The 25,064-nt window shown below is 43.7% G+C and overlaps 1 protein-coding gene across 5 annotated transcripts in view; it reads right to left on the bottom strand.

Moving 5' to 3' along the window:
• Positions 1 to 16,905, bottom strand: part of KIF13B (kinesin family member 13B) — a 129,897-nt gene extending 112,992 nt beyond the window's left edge. For all 5 annotated transcript variants that reach the window (XR_001877313.1, XM_017830471.1, XM_017830470.1 and 2 more), the window contains exons 1-2: positions 16,792 to 16,905; positions 6,168 to 6,261 (exon numbers count right to left, since the gene is read on the bottom strand). Coding sequence is in view for 4 of the 5 variants with exons in the window: in XM_017830471.1 (XP_017685960.1) it covers positions 6,168 to 6,261; positions 16,792 to 16,846 (149 nt within the window). In the remaining variant the exon portion in view is untranslated. The remainder of the gene's footprint in view (positions 1 to 6,167; positions 6,262 to 16,791) is intronic.
• Positions 16,906 to 25,064: the final 8,159 nt, after the last annotated feature.

The following is a 25,064-nucleotide window of genomic DNA, read 5'->3' on the forward strand; positions in this document are numbered from 1 at the left end:
TATAATTTTACAGAACAAGTGAAACAAGAGTTGTACACAGAGATGCAAAAGAGCTGTGCAGGAAAATCTCAAGGCACTGCTTTTGCAAATATGAACTTCCTGTGAGCCGGTTTGTGCCCACAAAACACCAGTTTGGATATCCAGAGGGGCAAACTTCCCTTTCTTCTGGATGTCAGCTATCAGTCTTGGGAATATAAACACATTCCCTCCCCCCATGACTTCCTGGAACTGCATTATGAAATGCTGCATAAATGTGTCCGCTGGAAGACGATGCTGAAGGAACATCTAACCCAGAAATTGAATTCTCAGAGTTTTATGTGTTAGAATGCACCCTCACCCCTGCAGGAAGCCAGTCCCCCTCAGTGGAAGGAGGTAACACAGTGTGTCCTCCCCACACACCCTAATCTGAATTTGTTCCCATCCCAACCAGTCCAGCACAGCAGGAATTAACACGATGCCAGGAAAGATACGGAGAAGCAAAGGCACGTGCGGTGCAATCAGTTTGCGCCCAGCTTCAAAGACAATAATATTTCTTTCCTTCAAATTGCTTTGCTGTCAAACAGCAAGTGTACCACAGCCTGCAAATGGTTCACTGAGCTCAATATTCAATTTCTGGCTGAGTCCAACAGCTGATACTTCTCAGTAAAATGCACGAACAGCTGGGGACACACAGAAAACACGGCCTAGGACGAGGCAGCTCTCTCCAAGTGGCTCCTGCCTAACATCAGGCAGGATCCTGGGGCATTTTCAAGAAAATGTGGGCATTTTTCCATGACTATATACACCAGTAATTGCCTCTTGCTGTTTTCTTGGGGGGTGGATTTCAGCAGATTAATTCCATATATAGCACCGCCTTCACAGATCTGCCTCGTTTTCTGATGATGCACATTCTTTCCTGGGGTAGAATTGAAGTGTGCACTCCTGCATGCTCCTGCTACCATATTTTAAAACTCAAAATTTTCCTGGTTACTCCCACCAATCAGCTTCTCCAGTTCATATCTGTCTGCATATACAATAACCCCTATATCGTGTCAGCATTTCCTCTCTAGGCACCTTGACTCCCTGCATGCTGCTTTGGAAGATATAAGAACTGACTCATTGTGCAAAAATTGTAAGATACCATAACACAGATAAACAGGATTATGATGTTTTCAACTTTTGCCAAACCTTCCCTTAACTGGGATTTTTGCCTGCCATTCCATATATATTACTTGTACAGTTCACTAAAATATGTGATATATATGCTTGGCCACGTCACAAAGAGATACTTTTAATTTATAATTAAGTTTTTCACTTAATATACACTTTCCCCAACCAACACACTCCCTTATTTATAATTTTGGCAAAAGAAATCAATTTACATGCATGCTTTGCCACCTCGTTATTCAGCCACTTCCACACTAAAATTAGCATTTTCCATTCTTATCAAGGGAGCACGAGGTCTGCAACGCTCCCCACAGCAAGACCTGGTAAGTCAGGACTTATTTTCAGCTTTTAGGCAGCTTTAAGGGAAGTCCTTGAGTCACGCTAAGGAGTCTCCCACACATCCCAGGCAGGTGAAAGGCGGCTTCACCTTGCTCTGTCCAGCCCCGACCTTGTGTAACTGCCCAGGCTGTGCCAAGCAGGAGCTTATCCTGCCTCTCCACATGCTCCTGCCTCCACATCACAAGATTCCTGGCTAGAGGGGAGCAGGGAGCTCGTGTGGGCTTGCAAGGACGCCCCGTTCTATTTGTTTTTAAATTTAAAATTCCACATGTTTGCTACCATTCGTTCACTTCACACTTAACCCTTCAAAACAAGTGAACTAAGGTTGCTTAGTCCTTGAGACTCCAATACTTGTTTTCTGGCAGCATTTTTTCAATATCTAAATCTTTGCCAGAATTGGTCCTAATCTTCATTTCTTCTTTAAAGGGATTAAAAGGTTCTTTGTAAGAAGAAAAAACTTCAGTCCAAAGACAAACTGTGGAAAGTTTTAACACACTGGGCTTTTCATTTCAACCCAACCACTCCCTGAATTTCAGCACTCACCTGAAATCAGCAATTTATTATCTGCTTGAATCCTGGAATGGTTTAGGTGGGAGGGGTCCCTAAAGCTCATCCCATTCCAACCCCCTGCCATGGGCAGGGAGACCTTCCACCATCCCAGGTTGCTCCAAACCCCATCTCCCCACAACCTTCTCCAGAGCTGTCATTTGTCTTGGAAAGAAAATGGGAACTGGAATGGCAGAGGAATCTTATAAAAATATTCCTTTTTAAGTAAAATATACTTGGGCTTCATCCAGTTCCTCCTCAAAGCAGGAATCATCAAGCTCAGCTGCTGCAAGGTTACAAAAATCCTCAAGTCTAAGATAATAACACACCCCTTCTCCATTTCCAGAACTCCTTAAAAACAACCAAATTACTTGAGTTTAAACATCACAACTTCACGACCAAAAACGTTGTCTGTGTGGGTACACAAAAGCAAACCCGTTCAAATCCAGAAACAGATACCTTAAAAGCAAATCTCTAAAAAATATCCTCATTTATTGAATTATCTACTACAAAGCAGTAATTATAAAGACATTACAATAGCTGAAAAGGAAAAACCCAGCCTGGTTTAACACACTTGTCAGCTTCATTTAGCTGCACTCACTCCTTGGAAGAGTTTTTACCCTGTGCCAGTCTTTGGAACCTCTGTTCTGCAAAACAAGAGGGAAAGCAGCTAGAAACCTCCAAGTGCAACAAAAGTACAGTGAAGTCAGCACTTGTTTCATTTTTAAGCATTTTCTCTTAATAAAAAGGCTCAGAGGTGGTTTGTTGGGCAGATTTAATGAATGCTTTGGCTTTACAAATATCAAGGCTGATTCATAGGCCTGTGCCAGACTAATACACAACTGATCTCTGAGCTCATATCACTTACACATCAATTACAGTTATGCCTGCAAGATATAATAAAACTTCTTTGTCTGACCTGTCAAAAAAAAAAAAAAAAAATCAAGTCTTTTTATGAGGTTCTGTTTGGGAAATACAAAATTACAGCACAAGCAAATTGATAGTTAAAAAAAAAAAAATGGCTGTAAAGGAACCTGGAGTAATTAGAGTCTGTTTGGAGATTTTCCAAAAAAATTGATTCCTATAAACATTCCAATTGTTGCCCAGGACTTATCTATTCACTTCAATCAAAATGAGTTCACACCCTCTCCCAAGCCCCAGCCACAGAGTAATAATGCTGTGAGTAATCTTTGCAGCACAGAGTAAACCCTGAGTTGATAAAGGAACTTCAGCCTTGACCTTTGCAACAGGGAGAGCAGAGAACAGACAGCTCAGCAAGGGCAAACAAAAGAGGGGACAAGTCATGCTAATGATATTATCCATCCTGGAGGTTCACACATCCTCAAGAGGGGATATTTTCATTGACATCAAAGGTCATCTGGGGAAAATTGTGACAAAACTCGAAGCTCTGTCACAAATAATTTGGTGAAAGCAGCTAAAGAAAAGCCTGACCGTTTCCACACAGTGTAATTTTAATTTTCACTCAGCTCAACCAAACCCACCCCCCAACAGGCCAAGGTTAGTAGCAAAGCCTGGAGGTCATACACAGATTTAAAAATTGATCTTTTGTAAGTGATCAGGTTACTGAAACCTGCACAAGCCCATCAAGGATTGCTCAATAAAATAACTGCTGCCTTGCTCTAGCTCAGGAAAGGTCATTTCTTGGTTAAGGAATAACAAGAGAACGCCAGATTTTTGAAGCCATATGAAAAGGGACTTCTTTTTTAAGAGCGTTTTACACCTACTTATTAACCCTCAAGTCTCCAGAGAAATGTGTAAATAATATATTCAGTTCATAGAGAAAATGAGGTCCATCAGTTACCACCTGGATTTTCAGAACATTCCTTAATTTTTAATGCCACATCTGAAACAGTGGAGACACTTTTCTGAAGACCTGAAAACGTTTCAGTGGTAATTATATCGACACAATTTGCTACCTCCAGCAGTCAGGCCCCAAACACCCCAAGCTGGGGTATTTATTTACACCCACCCATCTCCCAGACTTGGTTTCTCCCAGAAAGGATGGAAGTGGGGGAAAAAAAAAACCCCACGTATTTCCAAAAGTCATGGGTTGTTTTTCCAAATGTCACTCCCTGCCGGAGCATGGCTGAGTCATGACAAGTGGGGATGTGACAGCACAGAGTTCTGTTTCTAAAATTCTTTTCCCAGTTCCCAAATTGACTTTGGCACCTTAATGAGAAACACAGGAAAGCTCTTAAGGTTTTCAAACCTGTCCTGCCTTGCGAGCACCTAAACAGTGTATTTATTTACAGTATTATTTACTTTTCTTTTCCCTGTGAAGAGCACTCTGTGTTTGCCAGAACTCCTCCAGCTCACTTTAGACACTAAAACAGTCTGAAATCAGAAGGAATGATTTTGTAACACAAGGAAAAGTAGTTGATGGATCTGGAAGCAGAAGCAGAACCTGAGGGTGAATTCACCCCCAAAACTTAGAAAACCTGTAACTAAGACTAACCTTTTCCTTGAGCTGATATTTAAGACTCCTCTGATGGAGCTGCAGAAGCCAAGACAATTCAGCAGCAGCCTCCCAAGGGTATGATGTGCTGGATAGGACCCTGTTCCAAACCCAACTGTGTTTCTGAGATCATATTTTCGAGATATGTCGTCTCACCGTTTGCAGGCAAACCTTTAGTGCAGTTCATGGGCCTCCACGTTTCCCTCTTGCTATTAAATCACCCCCTATAACTTTCCTATGCTTCCTGCCTAGATTAGCAATGGCTATTTGTGAGGATGCAAATGAAGTATTCTTTGCTCTCCCAGGCTGGATTCTCACACTGAGCTCACCACCTTGTCTGGGACCTCAACGCCACTGCCAACCCATCCCTCCCTTGCCAAGGGGCATGATTTGCATGATGTGTTTGCTCTATGAACATTTTTAAACACATACTAGGGAGGATAAACCATGCACTTGACTGGTTGCCACGTTTTAGAGAAACTATGAGTAACATTTTTAATCCAGCTGTGGCCGACTCAGCTTCTGAGAATCTCAATTTCCTGCCATTTTTAGCTGGTTTAAAGGCTCAAATCGACGCAGGTTTTTGGCAGCTGAACAATACACGTGTTTCTGGAGGAGGTGGATACCGACACAAACAAAAACACCCCCCCACACACACACAGAGCCTGTTTGATTTTAAGTAACTTATTAAAGCTCCAGTCCCACTGTCTGTAATAAATCTCTCAGCTAATGACAATAGAAAGTAAATATTTCACCTGATGATCTCTTTGCTTTTCCATTTACTACCACTTGGGTTTGAATTATGAGAGATCAGTTAATGAATACTTCTACTGACGACTGACATACAGTTCAGCCTCACATGAAAATTTAAACAAAGCTCTTCTATGTGTTTAACTGGTTTTTTTTTTTCCTTTCTGTTACCCTTACTTTTTACTTTTACCCTTACCTCTTCCTTTTTTTCCCCGGAAAAACAGATGATTGTAGATATCCAGTAACAGGTTTTGCCTTTTCCTGCACCCCTGTTATTTTGTTTCATGCACACATTTTTTCACTTCCTCCCCTGGCATCAAGCAATAAATTAAACAGTCACAACCTTAACTCTATCAATTATTACATGACTTTTCAGTTTCACAGTACTTTAACGGATTTGTTCTGACACGAACTGATCCCTACCCTTACTCACTTTTCCAAGGATTTTTGATGCATGGAATGCCCCACTGTCAAGAAACTCCTGGAGCTAAACCTCTCCAGCGTGTTCCCATTCCCCTTCTTACACCGTGACCCATTACGAGAAAATAACTGTGAAAATTAATTTCATCCCAAAATGACAAACTGGGCCCCGCTCGAATTATTTTGCAGATTTAAATTTCTCCTGTTTTTCATAACAGCATTATGAGAAAAAAAGTTAAATAGTTCATGGACCCATTAACCACTAAAACACTGTGGAGAGCAGGAAGCAAATGCAGAAAGCACGAGGTTTTCAAAGCAACTTCCCAGCGTGACAAAATCAGCCTTATTTTATGGATGATGGCAATTACACTGTGGAAAGGATATATATTATTTTTTAAACTGAAAGCTTTCTATCAAGGCCTACATTTCCTAGTTGTTAGGCTCATATTTAATTTACGAAACCCGACCTTCCTAATTCAAAAAATCTTACCTGGCATCTCCTTTTGAAAGGTTGGTGTTTACAGGATGAAGAATAACCTTGTTTGCATCCACATCCACCACACATTTTGTATGCAGATCAAGCTCTATAAAGAAATGAGAGAGTGTCAAGTGCTGCTCCTAAAGCACTGGGATTATATACACCATTACTTCCTCCAGACACCAAATTTATTCATGCAGTCTGACAGCCACCCATCAGCTAGAGAATAGAAACAGGACTATTGCCAAATTCCACTTCTAGGCATATTCTGATGGGATGGATCCTGTCCAGCTTTAAAGCAAGCACTCCTTTCAAAACAAGAAAGAGCACTTAGGTTTCACTGAAGGACAATCAGCATATACAAGGGCAGTATGAAATTTCTTCTGGGGGAAAAGAACCATTTAGGCATGGTACCACTTTGACAGCTCTTCTTATTGCTCCCTCAATGCCTCCCAGCTCGCAGGGGGAAAGCTGCCCCTGCCATCTGCAGCACATTTTCCCCGGCCACTGTTGTGCCGCCGCGGCGTGTGGTGCCAGCTGTCAGTCCTGGGGCACCTGCTCCGAGAAATTCAAGTCCCATCAAAAATAATTTAGGTGTGAGCACGTAGAAAAAGGGCTTGTCCTTCCCCCCACGGGCTCCCAGTCAGCTGGAAAGCCCAGCTTTTCCAAAGGACGCTCAGCAATGGGATGTGGACGATGAGTAATAAGGATATTTGGAGGGTATGAGAATTCTCGGCCGTAGAGGCGGGGAAGGCAAAATAAAAGGTTCAGATAACACTGACAACAGTCCAAAGTATCCACCCAGTGACAAATGCAGTTAGATATGAAATAAAGCACACGCCACTTGCCCACAGACACCCAGGACAGAGGGCCTGGACACCAAAAAGTCAGGCCTTGTGACACAGATCCTGGAAAGTGCATCCAAGTGCTGATTCCACTGAACACACAACGACACTGCTCACACCCCGCCAGGATGACGAGGGGCGACGCTGAACAACCTCCACACAGGGTTCAACACCTCAGCTGAATCACCAAAATGAGCTCGTGTCTAATCACGTTAATTATAATCCTCATCCTCCTTCATCTCTGCTCTTTCCTCCTCTGTGTCACCTGTACTTGCTCTTTCACCTCACGGCACCTTATAAACTCAGACTGAAAATCTCCCGGGCAAAGACTGCAGATCTTCATTATTGCACAGCACCTTTTTTGCTCCTGCTAAATAACATAATCAGAGGGAGTTTCTTCCATGGCAATTTTTTGAAAGAAATGTTACAGCTTTTTGCTGCTTGACACTCAACAAAGAAAGCCAAAGCTCGAGGTTACTGCTCATAGCAGGCAGTCACGTGGAACTGAAAGCCTTCTGAGCAAAACTGCTCCTCTGTTATTACCCTGTGCTTTTGCAGAAGGAAGAGCCAGACAAGTTCCAGAAGGCAGTGTTTATTTTAATTTCTCTCCACACCCTGAAAGCCAATTTACCCATCATTAATATGCAATACATGCTTGCTTAGATGAAACCATACTCCTCGTACGTCCCATATCCGACAAGGCACTTTATCTCGGGCTGCCTGGTTAGTGATTAACATTCTGTGTTGCACTGACCTGCTTTTCCCAGCTACTGAGGGAGGTTTTTACCTGCCTCATGCAAAGCATAAGGTCTGCACACGCTGCCTGTAAGCAGCATGGTCTCTGTCACGTTTTTAATCCATCTCCTGACATGCCCATGGCAGGTTTTGCATCCATGAGTGCCCAGTAAGAACTCATGGTCTTACTTACCTGTATTCTTTGGGAAATACCCTTAAGGAAGCACACAGGCAGGATATGAGACTTCCTTCAAGTCAAATGTCCTCACAGGAAAAGAAGGAAAGATTCAAAGCCAATTTGTCTCGTGCAACACACCTTGTCTGATTATCACCCTGACACGGGTAACGTTCAAATCCCTCACCTTGGTGTGACAGACAGCACAGCTTGGGAAGATGGGGTGAGCCAAACTAACAGCTATTGCCAAACACAGAGGTCTCAGCCCTTCCTTCCTGTGCCTGTTGCTCAGCAGACTCCTCTGCAAGTCACTTCAAGTTGCTTCAACAGCAGAAAACTACCCAACATGAAAATGAATATATTCAGACCCCGTGGAAAGCTCCATCAGCCCAGTGACAGCTCAGAAGGACAAAGGCCGTGCAAACAGTGGGTAGACCTGTACAGAGGGAAGAGACCTTGTCCCAGCAGGGTTGAACTGCTCCATCAGTTCATGGTGTCACATGAAATAAACCCCTAAGAAACAGTTATATTGAGCCTCTAAGCTGGGTCGTGCATCCAGACAGCCTTAAGGCTGCTTATCCCAGTTACCCTGGCCAAAGGCTCACATGGCAACTCTCCTTTTAGCCGAGGAAACAGTTTAAATCCTGATTTAATAGCACATCACACACTTTCTAAAATTCTGGCTCTATTACAAACCATGTTCTTTGACAGATTTCTGATTTCTTTAATGCTTCCAGTAAATTGAGGGATGAATCTTACATTAGCCACTGCTGAAACTTATATCATCGTAATTTCCACCTCATTAAGTTTTTAATATCACTTAAGCAGGTTGGCCTTATAGTCAAATTATCTGCCTGCTCTTTTGGATATGATCACACAAGGACTCCACCCTTACTTTTACTAGTTTCAGTGTCTCCCAGCTAAACTGTGTACCTGCTGCTCCTGAACAACAAGGAAAATCAGGATGCACCAAGATAAGATGATAACCATGCACATCCAAAAAACCCAATTAATTCATCCTGTAGTAAGGACTCACTTGTTGAAGCATGGTATTATTATTTTTTCCACCTATAATACAGGTGTTTTTTCAGGCAGCACAAAATTTAGAAGTTAAAAGATGACAGAAGTGGCTCCCTGTCAGACTTTGGACATTTATCCCAAATCCTGCCTCTCAAACAAAAATAAAATCTCCCCCATTATTATTGCCAACCTGTTCCTACCTTCAGTCATTACCCGAGCAAACACAATCAACTCCTCATTTGCTTCAGCAAATCAAGCAACTAATCAGCTAATTGCTCTTTGAAGAATTAAAACTCCAACTCCCAACATCAAGAAACATTTATTGCAGGCAATGAAAGTCTCTCTTTCACAGCTTTGGAGTAAGAGAGCTGTGACATCCATAATAAAAGGGTAACACGTATCATTTACATTTCACAGCCATGGAAGTGTTAAGCAAAGCTGGGCTGAGTGCAGGAATAATTGTTAAGTCCTGTGTGTCCAAGCTCCTCACAGGGAGTCTCTTGGATGAGTTTTTATTTTACTTGTAAAACTGGAAGGTGGGGGTTGAAGGAAGCCACTCTCCCTTGATTTTTTCAACTCCCCCACAAGACTTTTCTTAGGATGCTAAAAACTGGGATTCGGGCAATGTAGATCTCAGCTGAAACCACTCTTGTGTAAATCCAAAATTACTATTATGCCTTTGGATAAAAGCCTTATGGGTGTTGTAAAAATAATTCATTCTACCCATATGACTCTGGGCTTTTTCACTGGCCTAAGAAATTCGGTGTGTTTCAAACAGGGTGGAAAAGTCAGCAAGCAAGAGAGAGCTGGAAAAGCAAAGCCAGGAGCAGCCTAACAGCACATGGAATGGATTCAGCAGGCACTGGTCCATTCCCACAACAGGTAGGAGTTTAAATTCCCTCTGTAATAGCAGTCACGAGGCTGGTAATCATAAACTCACCCCAGCAGATTTTCCACAACAGGGTTAGGAAACACCAGCAAAGGTGCAACTTTAAAATGAACCAAGCAGGTTTGGGGCAGGGACAAGGAGGGGATGTGAATCCTGGGGGAAGGGGAGAAAAGTATTTTGGAAAATGTCAGCTGTTTTCACCTCTGGGAAATCTCCATCTTTGCTTATGGATCAGGCAGGGAACTGTTTTCAAAGATGAGCTGCACAGGCTGGATAATGTTATACCCAACTCACTCCAGTAAGACACAGATCAAACTCGGCTGCATCACAAAAAAAACCACTTGAACTGCCACCTTTTTCAGCCACTACCCTAAAAACCCATCCCATTTTAAGGTTACTGTATTTCAGAACCAAACAAAATGATCCTAACAGAGAGCTTTTACAGGGCAGCATGAAACAATCTTAAAATGAAAGATGACACAGTAAATAAGTCAGCCTGCAGTGGTTTAAACAGGAGTTTGGAACTAAAGGCTTTTAGTACCACAGCCAGGAAAGATGAAAAGTCTGTTACAACTTATGTGACCTTCCATATTTTCCTCTTTATATACCCATTTTTTGACATTTTATATGATGATGGCAGCCTTCCAGAGCCTAAAGGGGCTCCAAGAGAGATGGAGAGGGATTTGGACAAGGGATGGAGGGACAGGACAAGGGGGAATGGCTTCACACTGTCAGAGGGCAGGGAGAGATGGGATATTGGGAAGGAATTCTTGGCTAGGAGGGTGGGGAGGCCCTGGCACAGGTTGCCCAGAGAAGCTGTGGCTGCCCCATCCCTGGAAGTGTCCAAAGCCAGGTTGGACAGGGCTTGGAGCAACCTGGGCTAGTGGAAGGTGTCCCTGCCCATGGCAGGGGGTGGAACAAGATGAGCTTTAAGGTCCCTTCCCACCCAAACCATTCTGGGATTCTGTGAATTAAGGGAAAGCACTTCCCAATTAATCAAGAGCTTTTACTGCCGTATGAATTTTCCCATTAGATCTCAATTTAACAAGCTGGTTTATGAAGGTTGACAGTTTTTCAGCCCTTTCAAATACCATTTGATCCCAAACCCCAATGAAACGAAGATCTGAACCTGGTGTTAACAACACAGGTCAAATAAAAGCTGTGACAGATTCCCCCCTGGTTCCACTACGAGGTTTAGGGCAGCACTGACACCCCAGGACCCCTTGGAGATGGACATCCAGCTCTGCAGAGTCACTGGGAACCAGCACAACAGCTCTTGTCGAGTTTCACAAAAGCTAGGGAAGCCAAGTGAAGTATAAAAAATAAAATGTGAAAGGTTTAAAGTGCATGTACTAAGCTCATAAGCCAAAATTGGCCCCAGATACAAAAGCTCAGAATAATCTCCTGTAAAGACAGACGATAGAAATTTTATATTTTAAATTGCCAGTAGATTTTCAGGAGATTAACATTCCCTTGGAAGGTTAGAACTGGAATGTTGTGGCCTGAGCCTTCAAGTTGCACCGAATAAGAAATTACAGTTGGTTCCTTGTACTTTTCTTGGTCTCCAAAAGCAAATGGCAATAACGCTGAGATGTTTAAATAGTAATCTAAAAATATTTAAAAGTTTGCTTATCACACAAATTAAATAAATGCCAAATAAAAAAAAAAAAAAAAAAAGAGAAGCTGTTGTTTGGGGGGTGTTTTTGTTTTGTTTGGGTTTTTTTTGTTGTTTGGGTTTCGATTTTTTTGTTTTGTTTTTGTTTGAAAAAGACATGTGAAAGCAAGTTCAAAGAGGACAAGTCCTCAAGATTCCCTGCCAATATTTGTTTCCTAAGAGTGACTTTTCTCTTTGCCCTTTGCTACGTAGGAGCCAACACAAATAAATGAAAAACTGACTATATGAGTGAGTGTCAAAATAACTTGCATCTACATGACAGCGCTAAGAGCTTATATGGAAAAAATAGTGTAACAGCACTTTTAGGGAATTAATTATACGACATAATGATGATAAATTCTGACAGAAATACAGCAACTTGATTTGTCCCTTACGTCTCCCCTACGCAGGCATCTTTCAAGCTTCTCTGCTGTATGAAAACTGCGCAAATATAAGTCATGAAAATTTCAGTTTGCAGCAATTAGAGCCCATTAAATATGTATGAGAGCATCTGGAAGGGCACACAGTGCTTGTCGATGAGGTGGAAGTCAACTCAAGCTCACGAGCACATGAAATCAAGCTGCCCTCACACGTTAACGCCACGTTGTCCGAACGCTAAAAAATAAGTTCGATCCTTTGCTGTTTCATTCTCTGCAAGAAAAATGCTTCTCAAACAGCTTTAGTAAAGGCCCTTGGTGTAACTTTACACGAACCTTACTCACAGTCAGCTCTGCTGCTGCTCAGCTCTTGGGGGCTGAGTGAGTAACTCAGTCCGGTGACCCTCTGGTGCAGCTCAGAGAGCCGAGGAAGTTCAACACACAACTCCAGGCTGCTGCTTTCTTTCAGGCTTTGGAGTTGACAGGGATGAAATGCAAACCCGAAAGCCAAGGCAGAACTATTCAAAGCCTGTCCACCTGATCTTCTGTTGACTCGAGGAGGAGCAAGCTGCTGTGAAACCAGAGCAGCCAGGTAATCTCATCCTGCACTTCAGGTGTAATTAGCACTACAATTGTTTGCCTTTGTGGCTTCCACCTTGGGCTGCCTGGGAGTCTCTGGCTGTGGGGAGGAAGCTTGTAGCACCTTAGGAGTTTTTAAAATACAATTGCCTCACTGAGGAAGACAAGATGAAACATTAACTCTGCATCCTTTACCCTTTTGGCACCGTGTATCTTGAGCTTAATCCTGCTCGTACCACAAACACTTTTATAGGTTATCAGCAATCACCAGGAAATATTCCAAACTCTAGGCACTCGTGATAATGGTAAAGTAAAGTCTTGTGGTTCCCATGTTGCCATCAGGATACAACAGGTGCCATTCCACTCACTCTAATACCATAATTAATCTTATAAACCGGCTTGCACAAACTCCAGTTTATAGACAAATTGTTTCTGTTGTCATCTCCAAACAAACAAAAACATAGGAACAACCTCCACCTCCTCACCTCAACCCCAAAAACATTTCAAGTGGCTGGAAATGCAACCTCCTCCACAGAGTGGGAGGACATAAAATTACCACCTGACACCATGGTCAGAAGCTCGTGCAGACAGAGAAGCAAATTCCTTCTTTACAAGCACTGGAAACAGAACCTGGATCACCAAAGCATGAGAAAACCCCTGTCTGAACACAGAAACTAGTCTGGATAAATATACATGTTAACATAATAGATACCTGAATGCATATTTACAGGCAATCCAGACGTTCAAACTGGAGCTGTAGGTCTTACACTACAATCCTAGAACAGTTTAATCCTGCCAGGATACAGGCAGTTCGTTTCCTGGCTTTTTTTTTAAACAGAAAAGTATTAACCCAAGTGAGATGTAGCAGCACAACAGCAGCTTGGACTGGCTTAAGGTGCCATCGACCATATCCTTGAGTGTAAATTGCACTCTTTTAAAATGTAACATCTTTTATCAGCACTAATTAATGCTACACTGAATTGATTCAAAGGCACAAGGAAACCCAAGTACTTATGAGATGCCTATACCCCAACATCACCTGAAAACAAAGTGTTCAGTAAGAGAAATCTTAATTAAAAGGCCTCCAGCTGTCATTTGCTTTGCTTCATGGTATGGTTTGCACAGCATTTGCCTGAAGTATAATGAATATCTAAGAGAAGCCAAACATCACATTCATAAAAGGAAATCCAGTGCAACTCTGAAATAAAACAGCAAAAGAACTTCCTGATTGTTATCAAGATCCCATCTGAATAAAGCAGTGCACTAGGAAATACTTCAGTGAATTATGGAGCCAAGAAAATAGAAGACTGTCTTATCTAACAAAACAGTGCTGGATTATTTAATTCATAAAAGCCTGTTAATCGAGATCCCAGTTTGCAAAGGAGAAAGGATGGAAAAAAAGGAGCCTCTGTTGATACCCAACAGAGCCTCCAACTTCAGATGTGGTGCTGCAACCACATTGACACAGCAATGGCTTTCCAAAGCAAGGCTTCCATGCAGGCTTTGTAGGATTGGGTCTAATTTGAAGCAAGATGCAAAAAAAAAAGTAGCCTAGATGCAAAAAAAAAAACAACCAAAAAACCCAACAAAACCAGGAAACCCAAGTACAATTACAAATCCCTCCCCTCCCTAAAAATGAGTACTATAAACTTAATTTATAGATACCACACTGAGCATAAGAATGATGCAGGACCCTCAGTATAAACACCCTGAAATGTGAGTGCTATAAATAACCAACTATTTGATAGAGAAATCCCTTCCACATGCATGGAAGGAACCCATTATACTTTTATGAGCTGTAAAAACGAGTAACAGTTAAGCACACCACTTTTATTAACCTAATAAACCCTTGCCTGAAGAAATTCATAATTCAAACACCAAAGACAACCACCACCACCACCACAAGTAAACACAGAGAATATTTCAAAGCTTAAGTTTCCACAGTCTGACAGGTTTGCAATGTTAAGCCCTTCGGTGCAGAGGGAAGGAAAGAACATTACTCGTGATCCCGAAGAAAACAAATACTTGCTTCAGGTCCAAAGCCCCAGAACTTCATACAAATACTGCTCAGAACAAAGTATGCATGAGAGAGCTTCCAGGAAAGCTGCCTCTGGCCTCAAAGCCTGTTAAAAAAGCAGAGCCACGGAAGCCTCACAAGTGGATGACTCTTCAGAGAATCAGTTGCACAAATTCTTAAATTTCAGATTAAACAGGTAAGAAAAATAGTAGCCTTGATATCAAGGTTTATTTGTATAAATTCTAGGAGCATCAGAAATACTACATGGAGCTATCAGTTGTTTAGACCTGACTGTGACAATCTGCTGGGAAAAAACTCAATTCCAGGACATTTTGTTTGTTTGAGAGAGAAAAAGACATTGATCTTTTAGGCTAGACTTAAATGGATTTAGGTATCACTTACAAATAACAGGATGATTAATAGCTGCAAACTGCCAAGAAATGTGCCAAGAGTGAAGGGTTCATGTCCCTCTTCCCTCTGATGAGCACCAAGGACTGATACACAAATCTCTCTCACTCCTGGATCAACCTCCTAACAACCAGGGCTCAGCCATCCCCTCCAGCCCTTAACATTGTTAAGTTTAGAGAGAATAAAATAGAGCCAGAAGTTGGACTTCAATGGTCCTTGTGGGTCTCTTTCAATTCAGGATGTTCTCTGATTCCATGAAATAGCTCAGATAACAAGATACAATCTTCCCTTCTCCCAGATTCCTTTACTTCCCTTACTTCTTGCCCACATATACTTCCTGCAGAACTGAGTCCCTGGCTGGAATCAGACACATGGACAAACTCAGGACTGAACAGATGTAGGATATCCTTGGGAGGGAGAGGTGCATTAGTCATCCCTGGGGATTCACAGCTCCAGTGAACGAGGCCCTGTGCAACCTCATCTCATTTGACCTGCTCTGAGCAGTGCGTTGGACCAGAGACCTCCAGAGGTCCCTTCCCACCGGAATTACTGTCTAATCCCGGGGGTAAACCAGTCAGAAGGTGCCTGGGGCACAGCCAAGGAAATGACCTATGACAGGAAAGGGACATGAGCAAGAGGAAAGCCCACGTCTGCCACCGAAACCAGGCACCACCTTCCAGCTGCTCTCCCAGCTTCCACCAACTCTTCCACCCTGTCACTCCACTTCCTCCAAGCAATTCTCCACAAGGATGGGTCCCTCCTCAGTTTTGAGAGCTTGAGACTTGAGGTTTAACAAAATGCAGGTTTTGGTCAAAATATCCCTGACCCACCAGACTGTAAAGACATCAACTCCATCTTTTTTTCTGGAAGTGGGACTCCAGAGCTCTTGTGAACTCCGAGAACGTTCCCCTGCTGTCGTTTTGCAAGGTATGGAAACTCTGTATTCAATATTTAACCTTTTTTTTTTTTTTCAATTGAAAAGAATTAAAAAGTTACTTTGTTTCAGATCATGTAGAAGATAAAGGGTTTCCCCCCTCCCTCCTGTTTTTTGCTTCAGCTATTAAACTGACTTCACTGGATTCCCTTTCCCCAAAAGGAATTATTGGCATACTCCTGTAAGAATAGGGGAGGGGGGAAGCCACCCTACACGTTTCTTGGATTTTTGCCTTCTTCACCTTCCCATTCCTTGGCTGAAGCTGCCTTTTCATATCACTTCCTCATCATCCAGAGCAAGTTTTTCTAATTAAGACAAGTAATAAACATTTAAACAGCTGCCCAGACCACGGTCTGATTAACATAACCCTTAGGCAAGTTTCGTGGAGGGGGGGGGAAAAACCCCACCAACAACCCAGCAACAACAAAAAAAAATATTCTCTTGTCAATTCACGCTTCTTTTTCTCCGTTTTCCTTCTTGTTTTTGCCCCTGTGTCACTGTCATCGGGTTAAATCCGTCCCACTCAAGCGCCGAGGGGCAGGAATAGGGGCTGGAGAGCGACGGGATGGATTAACACGGGGCAAAATACAGAAAAAGAGGAATTTTCCCCCCAAAACCCCAAAGCAGGAAGAAGGAAGGGCTTTCCCAGCGGGAAGCGGGCACAGCCCGGCTGTAAAGCAGGTGCAGGAGGTGTGGAGAAGGGACGAAGTGGGCAAGGAGAGGAAAAAAAAAAAGCCATAAAACTAGGAAGATTTAAGAAAAGGGACGGCGGGAGAGGGGGGCGAGCGCAGCGCGGCTTCGCTCACAGACCCAGCCGTGCCTATACAGGGTGTATTTATTTATAATGAACAAATAAATACACACGCTCACGCCCCGATGCACCCACCCTCGGGCACACCTGTCCCTGTGGACACCTGTCCCTATGGATCGGCACCCCCCGGTCCCGCATTGCTCTCGGGAAGGAGAAGGGAACGGGGGGTTCGCTGAGGAAGGAAGGTCTCACCTCGCCGGTTCATGGGGCGGACGCGCACCGCCACCTTCACTTTGGAGTCCCCCATCCTGCCGCTCCAGCTTTCCCGGCTCCCTCGTCCCTGCCCGGCTTCCGTCTGCGGAGGGAGAGCCGGGCACGGGGAGGAGCGGCCGCGGAGGGAGGTGCCGCGCCAGGCCAATTCCGCCGGGACTACAACTCCCGGCGTGCACCGGGCCGCGCCACGCCTCCCTGCTCCCGGCGGGCCGCCGCGGTGCGCGCTGGGAGATGTAGTTCTTCCCTGTGTCCCCACCTGGGTGGGAAGCAGGCTGGCTGCGTCCCAGAGTCAGTTAGGTTGGAAAAGCCCTCTGAGGTAATCGAGTCCAACCTGTGACCGATCACCACCTTTTCAACTACGCTGTGGCACTAAATACCACGTCCAGTCATTCCTTGAACAACTCCAGGGATGGGGACTCCACCACCTCCCTGGTCAGCCCCTTCCGATGTCTGATCAGAGAATCAGAGAATCCCAGAATCGGTCAGTTTGGAAGGGGCAAGAGGGGGTCATCTGGTCCAACTTCCCTGCTCAAGCAGATTCATCTTAGGACACACAGCACAGGATTATGTCCAGACGGTTCTGGAATATCACAGCATCACAGAATGGTTTGGGTGGGAAGGGACCTTAAAGATCATCCAGTTCTAACCCCCTGCAATGAACAAGGACACCTTCCACTATCCCAGGTTGCTCCAAGCCCCGTCCAACCTGGCCTTGAACACTTCCAGGGATGGGGCAGCCACAGCTTCTCTGGGCAACCTGTGCCAGGGCCTCACCAGCCAAGAATTCCTTCCCAGTATTCCATCCAACCCCACCTTTTGTCAATGTGAAGCCATTCCCCCTTGTCCTGCCCTTCCAGGCCCTTGTCCAAAGTCCCTCTCCAGCTCTCCTGAGGCCCCTTTAGGCACTGGAAGGGGCTCTGAGGTCCCCCTGGAGCCTTTTCTTCTCCGGGTGAACCCCCCCAGCTCTCCCAGCCTGGCTCCAGAGCAGAGGGGCTCCAGCCCTTGGAGCATCTCCGTGGCCTCCTCTGGTTTTCCTCCAATAGGTCCATGACCTTCCTGTGCTGAGGACCCCAGAGAACCCTCACAGACCATAACCCAACATACAGATGTGGGTTTCAGTGATATCTGGCTCTGGTTTCACAGAGCCACCCCTGACTATCATTGACGTGTCTGGTGCTATTCACTCAGCAAAGACAGCTCACAAAAAAAGCTCAACAGGAATAGTCTGAGACAGTTTGAACAATAAACAATATTACCATTTATCCCCATTAGACAGATCAACAGTTCAACCACAGCCACAGATTGCAAAGACCGAGAACGAAACCGTAATGCAAAGATGCAAAAAAACCCCAAACCCTCATTTAAATGGTCATGGTTGAACAGCCTTGCAGCTGCTATTTTAGTTCAAAACAAGGATTCTCTCTGTGTTATTTTGAAAGGCCAGATTCCAGCAAGGACAGGAAATAAAACAAATTCAGAATTGTAGCCCTTTGGCCTTTCAATGTCCAATGAGGTTTTGTGACAGAAGTAAAAAAAATAACACATTTCCAAGTGGTTTTGAGATAAGATTTCGGCAGGTAGCACTTTTTGCCCAGGGGAACTGCACTTAATATTTATCATTTCATTCCTGCCTGGCCTGAAGAGTATCTTGTCAGGGCAGAGAGAAAACAAATATTAAGCTGGCATTTAAGTCACACTGAGATTAATGTCCATGTTCTCCAGAGCATCTCAAGTGAGCAGGAGGGTTGGGAAGATGTCTTGAAGTTTAAAAAAAAATTAAATAATAGGTCAAACCAAGCAGGGTGGCAAAAGCTTGAAGCAGAAAATGTGTTTTTTTCTGCAGCAGAAGAAAGAATCTGCTCTCCAGCCCCACAGCCCCATACTGTGGAGGGTTTCTTGTTGGGAGTGGGAACATCCCGCTTCCAGACTGCACAGTTGGTCCTTGCACTTGTGAACTTGAGGATCCAATTACAGGATGAAACCCAGCTTTGAACTTCTCGTGGTATTTTCCAGCTGGGGCCTCGACAAACTTCACCAACGTTTTCTGAAACCCAGTTATTCTCAGGGGAGATAAATATAGTCCCCGTTTCACAGCTGGACACCACCAGCAGCAAGGGAAGGGTGGGTCTTTTTTACAGCAGGTTGAGTCACCTGGAATTTGATTTAAAGACATGGGATGAAACCCTTTGCCAGATGTGGGTACAGCTGGGCAGAGCAGGTGTCACCCAAATCCAGTTCTTCCTCCTGCATCTCCTCTCCTGTTTCAGTTATCATTGATTTTATGTAAAATTTAACAGTAAATCTTTTAGGGAATGTATTTTATATAACCTTTTTATTTATTCCGAAGAGGCTGTTTTAAGTGGACAGTAACAAATGCAATCATACAATTCTTACAAGTTTTGCTCCAGTTTTCTACTTGGAACGAAGAATTAAATTTTCTGCCTGGAATGAAGAATTAATTTTTCTGCCTGGAATGAAGAATTTATTTTAAGATCTGAAAAATCACCCTTTGAGCCCTCCTTCAGTTCTAGCAGCCAGAGAGAAACCAGATTCACGCGTAATCGTTGCTGCCTTCTGCAAACTTCTTCAAAGATCGAGACGTTCTTAGGGTCCAAGGAACCATCTCAGTTTTGATACTTTTGATGGGATCTCTGGGAAGATGTGCAGGAGCAATAAATTCTGCTGGCTCTCTGCAGTCCTGCCTCTGGACTCCTCCTCTATTCAGGGCCCTGCTTCCTGCAATGAATTACAGCAATGCAGCTTCTCTTGCACTGGCACAAGGTACCTCAGTGTAATTACCCCACTGTGAATTCCCCGACAAGCCCTTTCCCTGGCTCAGGGTTTCACAATCTGTGGGAAGCATCTCCCTGGAGGGGCACAGCTTGGAGGGAGGATATTGTTTCCATTCACAGCCCTGGAACATGCTAATTATGCTGGGAGGAAAGAGAGGGGGGGTGGCAGCTTTCACTTGGGAGGGACAGGCTGGGCAAATAGTTTGTGAAACGCCAACTTAACCCCATCTTGTAGGGAATTGTCTCCGGCTCTTTTCCCCCTTCCTACTTACTGTAATGAGGGGCTGACTTCCCAGATTAGCTCTGGCTATTTAAATGCTAATTTAATTAACAAAACATCCTTGGGGGGGAGGCACTGCTTGTCCCTCCCATTCATTTATCGAGTTTCTGAATGCAACACTGTTTTCATCGGGTTGATGCCACAGTTATTGCTGTGCCCACCTGATCGCAGAATCGATTAAACGGGGACGTGGAGGAGAGAAAAACAGGTCCTTCATCTCATTATTTTTTTTAAGCGACTGATTTTTGAATGATTTTGTTTAGAAATAACCAAGCCAAAGTGATTTCACGTGTCCTGGGATGCCCGGGATGTGTGGATCACCAGCCTGTCCTGGAGGGACTTGACTTCTGTTTTTATCTGGATGAAGATATGAATGTTTTAGCTCTCACGTCATCCAGATAGAATTGTACCTCAGGACGAGCCAGAAAACATGACAGTCTTTTGAATGTCTCTTCTTCCAAACAACAAATCCAGTGTGTTCTAAATCCATTTTTCCATTTGTTTGACTGTGCATCGGAAGAGACGCATCAATTATGAATTTGCTGCAGACCTACTTTCTGCCCATGAATCATTCAGGCCTTGCAAAACTAAAAGAGTATCTTACAATTATTTAGTTAGTTGTATCCAAACTCTTAAGTCTTTTGCAAGAAGCTGAGCATGGCTGGGACAGTCCCACTCACAAACTGGGAAGGATTCAGGGCATCCAGCAGCTCTTTGGCACCTTCAGTGCTCAGATCCTTGATATGAAAATGTTTGGTGAAGCATTTAAAAAAGAAAACCTCTTGCTGCTGTACATTTTCCAGAGATTTTTGTTTTGTCCAGTCCCTGGGGTAACGAGTTTTATTCTGATATGTGAATTTTGTCTTCAGTTTTATCTCGCTTTTCAGCCTGAAGATACAAATATATAAATGTATTTCTATATACAGAAATTTGTAGGCACTTATAGGCCAAAACAGAAGACAAGTTTGTCATAAAGTTATTTCAACTGTAATTGAGGAAGAAAGCACCGAGGGAAATCAATATTAAGAATAGGCCAAAAAAAATCTGGATAAAGCAGCAAATCAATTTCTCCAAATCAGTTGTGTCAAAATTCTACTTGTTATTAAAAATGTATTTACTTATTTGTTTATTTTTAAAGAAATTGCTGAAATTTCTCACACAACACTTTGTGAAAACGTGCAGGTTTGGGAAACTCACATTAATGTTTGCAAAGCACTTTCTGTGCTTTCTTATTTTAGTGGGAACTTTGTAAAATTGAAGGATTGATTGTTTCCAAGGTAATTGGTAGCTGTGAAATTTCCTGATCCCGAGATGGATTTTTGAAGGAATTTGTACATGACCTCCTGCCCTCACTGTGAACAGGTAAATAAATGAAGCCTTGACATCTTCTTGTAGTAGATTATAACAGAGTAAAGACTAAACCAAATTTTTTCTAGACATCTCCCACTTTTTTAAAGTCATTCCAAAGTTCAAAGTCCTCGTCATTAATTTCATAGGACATGATGCTCTTCCTTATAGTATCCAGAGGGGATCCCAAATGGATAACCAGGCTCTGAGTTCTCCATAAATCCCATGTGCCCTGTTTATAGCAGTGAAATTCCTTATAGCTGTAGGATTTCAGTACAAATTCCTACCTCTGGCAGCAACATAGGGCCAGGTAATATAAGCAATTTACCTGCTGGCAGAATGAGGCCCCTGATGAGAATTTTCTCATTTTATTGACTAAAAATCTGTATTATTCTTATCATCTGTTCAGTTTGCTGATACAGCGAAAGCAACTGGTTTTACCCGTTCATGTTGCATTTTACTGGTGTGGTTTTTTCCCCTCAGATAAACATTCAACACTGGATTTCATTTGTATGAAAATAAAATAGATTTTCTGTCTTTTGGAACAAATGGAGAACCTCTAGAGAATCTGAAAAATACACCTTCGGCAGGTGAGTACGTTTAGCAGTTGCAGGACAAGTTTGTTATCTTAGAAAAGCAAAAACCCCCAACACAATGGCAATCACTGATACTCTGAAAAATGCATATTTAGAGACTTGTGTAATGTTTGCAGCGTTTATCACCTCACTTTATCTCCTGGTACTTCTGAGACTCACGATCTGTCTTGACTTCAAAGCCTGGAATGTGTTACAGCTTCACCTGCTGAATCATGTTCTTCCTGCTCTCCTGCAAAACCCACATTTTTGGGCTTTTTCACCCATCCACACTTTCTGTCTTCACCTTCCCTCTCTCCAGAAGCTTCAAGGCATGTCCTAGTGATCCAGAAACCGGCCAAGTGCCTAATCCAAACCCAGATCTAAATTTTCTAGCTGCATTTACACTAATGCTAATAAAAATAATATGTTTTGCCTGTGTTTAGCAAATAACACCTCAGGCTAAAATGCCAGTTCCAGGTCGAGCCGGATTTAATGAGTTCATGATTTGATGTGGAAACCTGGGAAATTATGATAAACAGGGATGATACTGTCACCACTGGGAGCTGCAGGATTATTGATGAAATGGGGATTTTATCACCGACCAAAAATTCCTTTCTGTCTCCACAGGCAAGAGTGACACCCGGTGGCTATGGAGCAAAATAAAACCAGCTCTAATTGTCATGGTCCCTTTTTCTCTCCTTATTTCCTACTTTTCTCCTGCTGCTTTGAAAGGTAGAGCTGGGCACAGGGATGTACTTCTGCCTCCTGCATGAGCACCCATCGCCCGGTGGCATCGGTTCCCCTGGACCAGCTCCTTCGGGGTGCAACTGGGGGAGCAAAGGGATGCTCTCAACTTTCCCATGGCTCCCAAAACACTGGAGACACAGATGGGGTACTGACACCCTGAATTTGGGCAAAGGGTTCCCACTGATCCTGTCACAACCCTCACTTGGCCCTTCCCAGGGTTTGTCTGGGCTCGGGGCTTGTGGTCGTTAGGACAGGAGACGGGGTTTCTTTTAAGCATATTTTATCTAAAATGGCAAGAAACTCATTAGCACAGGTTATCAGAGAGAGGGGAATACCTGGGAGCTCCTTTTTGCTTTGTGCCTACTAGGTATTGTTTATCATACACTAAAAATTATGGGACAAAAGGAACGAAACAGCTTTTTTGGCGACTTTGTGGATGTAACCCGAGTACCTTCAGCTAAGTGGTTATTGAAGTGTACTATGAATGGTTAAATATCTCAAGGGAAGTGCTAAAAAAAGAAATAAATTAGTAACCTTTGGTGAAAAAAATTTGCTTTGTTTAGGCTTTAATTTGGACTTGCTAAAAATGAAAATGGAAATGCCCAGGTGATTACATCACTCGCTGAGCTGTGGCTTTAATAAATGTCAAGTGTTGGCAGAGCCCTGCTAAGAGCTGGTGTCATGGGCCTCACTGAACAAACAAACCGGTTTGGCTTCTAAATCAAAGTCCCTGTGGTATTTCTGTGTGGGTGAGCCTTGATATTCCGTGTTCCCTAAGGTACCTGTCCACATCTCAATGTGCAAACAGAGGGAGCTCCTGTGTCTAAGCCTTTCAGTTCAGTTTACTGGGAAAATGAAGCTTAGCTCTAATACTTGGACCTTGCTGCTGACTCTGCTTCCAGTCCTCTGCTTCACTGGTGCTGCTGGTACCTGGATTTGGGAGGTTGGTGCTGCTGTTTCTAATGGAAAACATGGAGCAGGGGAGGACTGTTGGAGAGACAGGTCAATGTGCCCTCACTCATGGATGGCTGCAAACCTAAGAAACCACAAAAATCCTTTCTTTTAAAATTTGAGAGCCTCTCTCCTGAAATTCTCTCTTGAATGCAATAGGAAGGAGCATCATTTTTGTGTCAACAAGTTTTTAGAGTTTTCAGCAGGCAAAGAACCACATTATTACAAACCAAGAGCACAAAGGAGAGGATGTCTCACAGCACAAGGCCATCCCAGCCAGAGAAACAAGGAGCAGTGTGTAGCTGCCAGAAGGACCAAACCACCTCTTCTGCCACTCCTCAGCTCCAAGGTCCATCTCTTTGCAGAGACATCCCCCTGGCACAGAGTTGCACTGCACAGATGTTGTCTCTCAAGAGGCTCTTAGAATTGCAGAATCATTTAGGTTAGAAAATACCTTTAAGGTCATTGAGCCCAGCACTGCCAAGGCCACCACTGAGCCATGTCCCCAAGTGCCACATCCACATGGCTTTTAAATCCCTTCAGGGATGAGGACTCCACCACTGCCCTCGGCAGCTGTGCCAGGGCTGGATAACCCTTTCCATGAAGGAATTGTTCCCAATATCCAACCTAAACCTCCCCTGGCACAACTTGAGGCTGTTTCCTCTCATCCTGTCCCTTGTTCCCTGGGAGCAGAGCTCAACTCCCCCCTGGCTCCCCTCTCCTGTCAGGGAGTTGCAGAGAGCCAGAAGGTCCCCCCTGAGCCTCCTTTTCTCCAGGCTGAGCCCCCCCAGCTCCTTCATCTGCACCTGCTGCTCCAGCCCATTCCCAGCTCTGTTCCCTTCCCTGGACACGCTCCAGCCCTTCCATGTCTCTCTTGTCTGAGGGACCCAGAACTGCCTCCAGGATTTGAGGTGCCTCAGACATCCAGACATCCTTCTGCCATTGTCAAACATCTTCACAGCTACAACACTGCTCCTAATATTGGGCAAATATTGGATCAAAAAAGTTGTGTCTGGAGAAAGTGGCTCCAGAGTGAAAATGTCCCCCAAGTTCTTCTGTGACAGGCTGCCCTTTGGCTTTTGCTTCTTAACCATTCCCTTCTCCATCTCCTTTTTCCCTTCATGAATCATTGGTACTGGTGAGGACGCAGCAAAATGGGAGTTTTCAGAATCTTCAGCTCAGAAATCCCCAGAAATCCTTGCTCAGACTCAGTGCAGAACCTCAGCTCTCTGGGTTTCTCTGTTTCTTTCTCTCCCTTGTGAAATTAAAATAATGAAAAGCCAAATAAAGGCATCAAAATGTAAAGCATCAGGAAGAATCAACCAAGCTAACAAGTCCTAAGGCTGATACAGATGTCTCACGACAGTTGTGTTTGGGGACTCCCATGGAAATGATGTGCCCAGGGCTTTGCCAGATGCAGCCAACCTTCACTGCCTCCAATTATCTGAGACATCTCATGTAACATTAAACATCTCACTGTACGTGCTCCGAGTGCTAAATCACTGCTAATCTGTGGTCAAAGAATGAATTACCAGTATTAAAGAATGAGGAAAAGCTGTG

This window comes from Lepidothrix coronata, unplaced genomic scaffold (assembly GCF_001604755.1).
Source record: "Lepidothrix coronata isolate B3197 unplaced genomic scaffold, Lepidothrix_coronata-1.0 Scaffold179, whole genome shotgun sequence".
Lineage (NCBI taxonomy): Eukaryota > Metazoa > Chordata > Aves > Passeriformes > Pipridae > Lepidothrix > Lepidothrix coronata.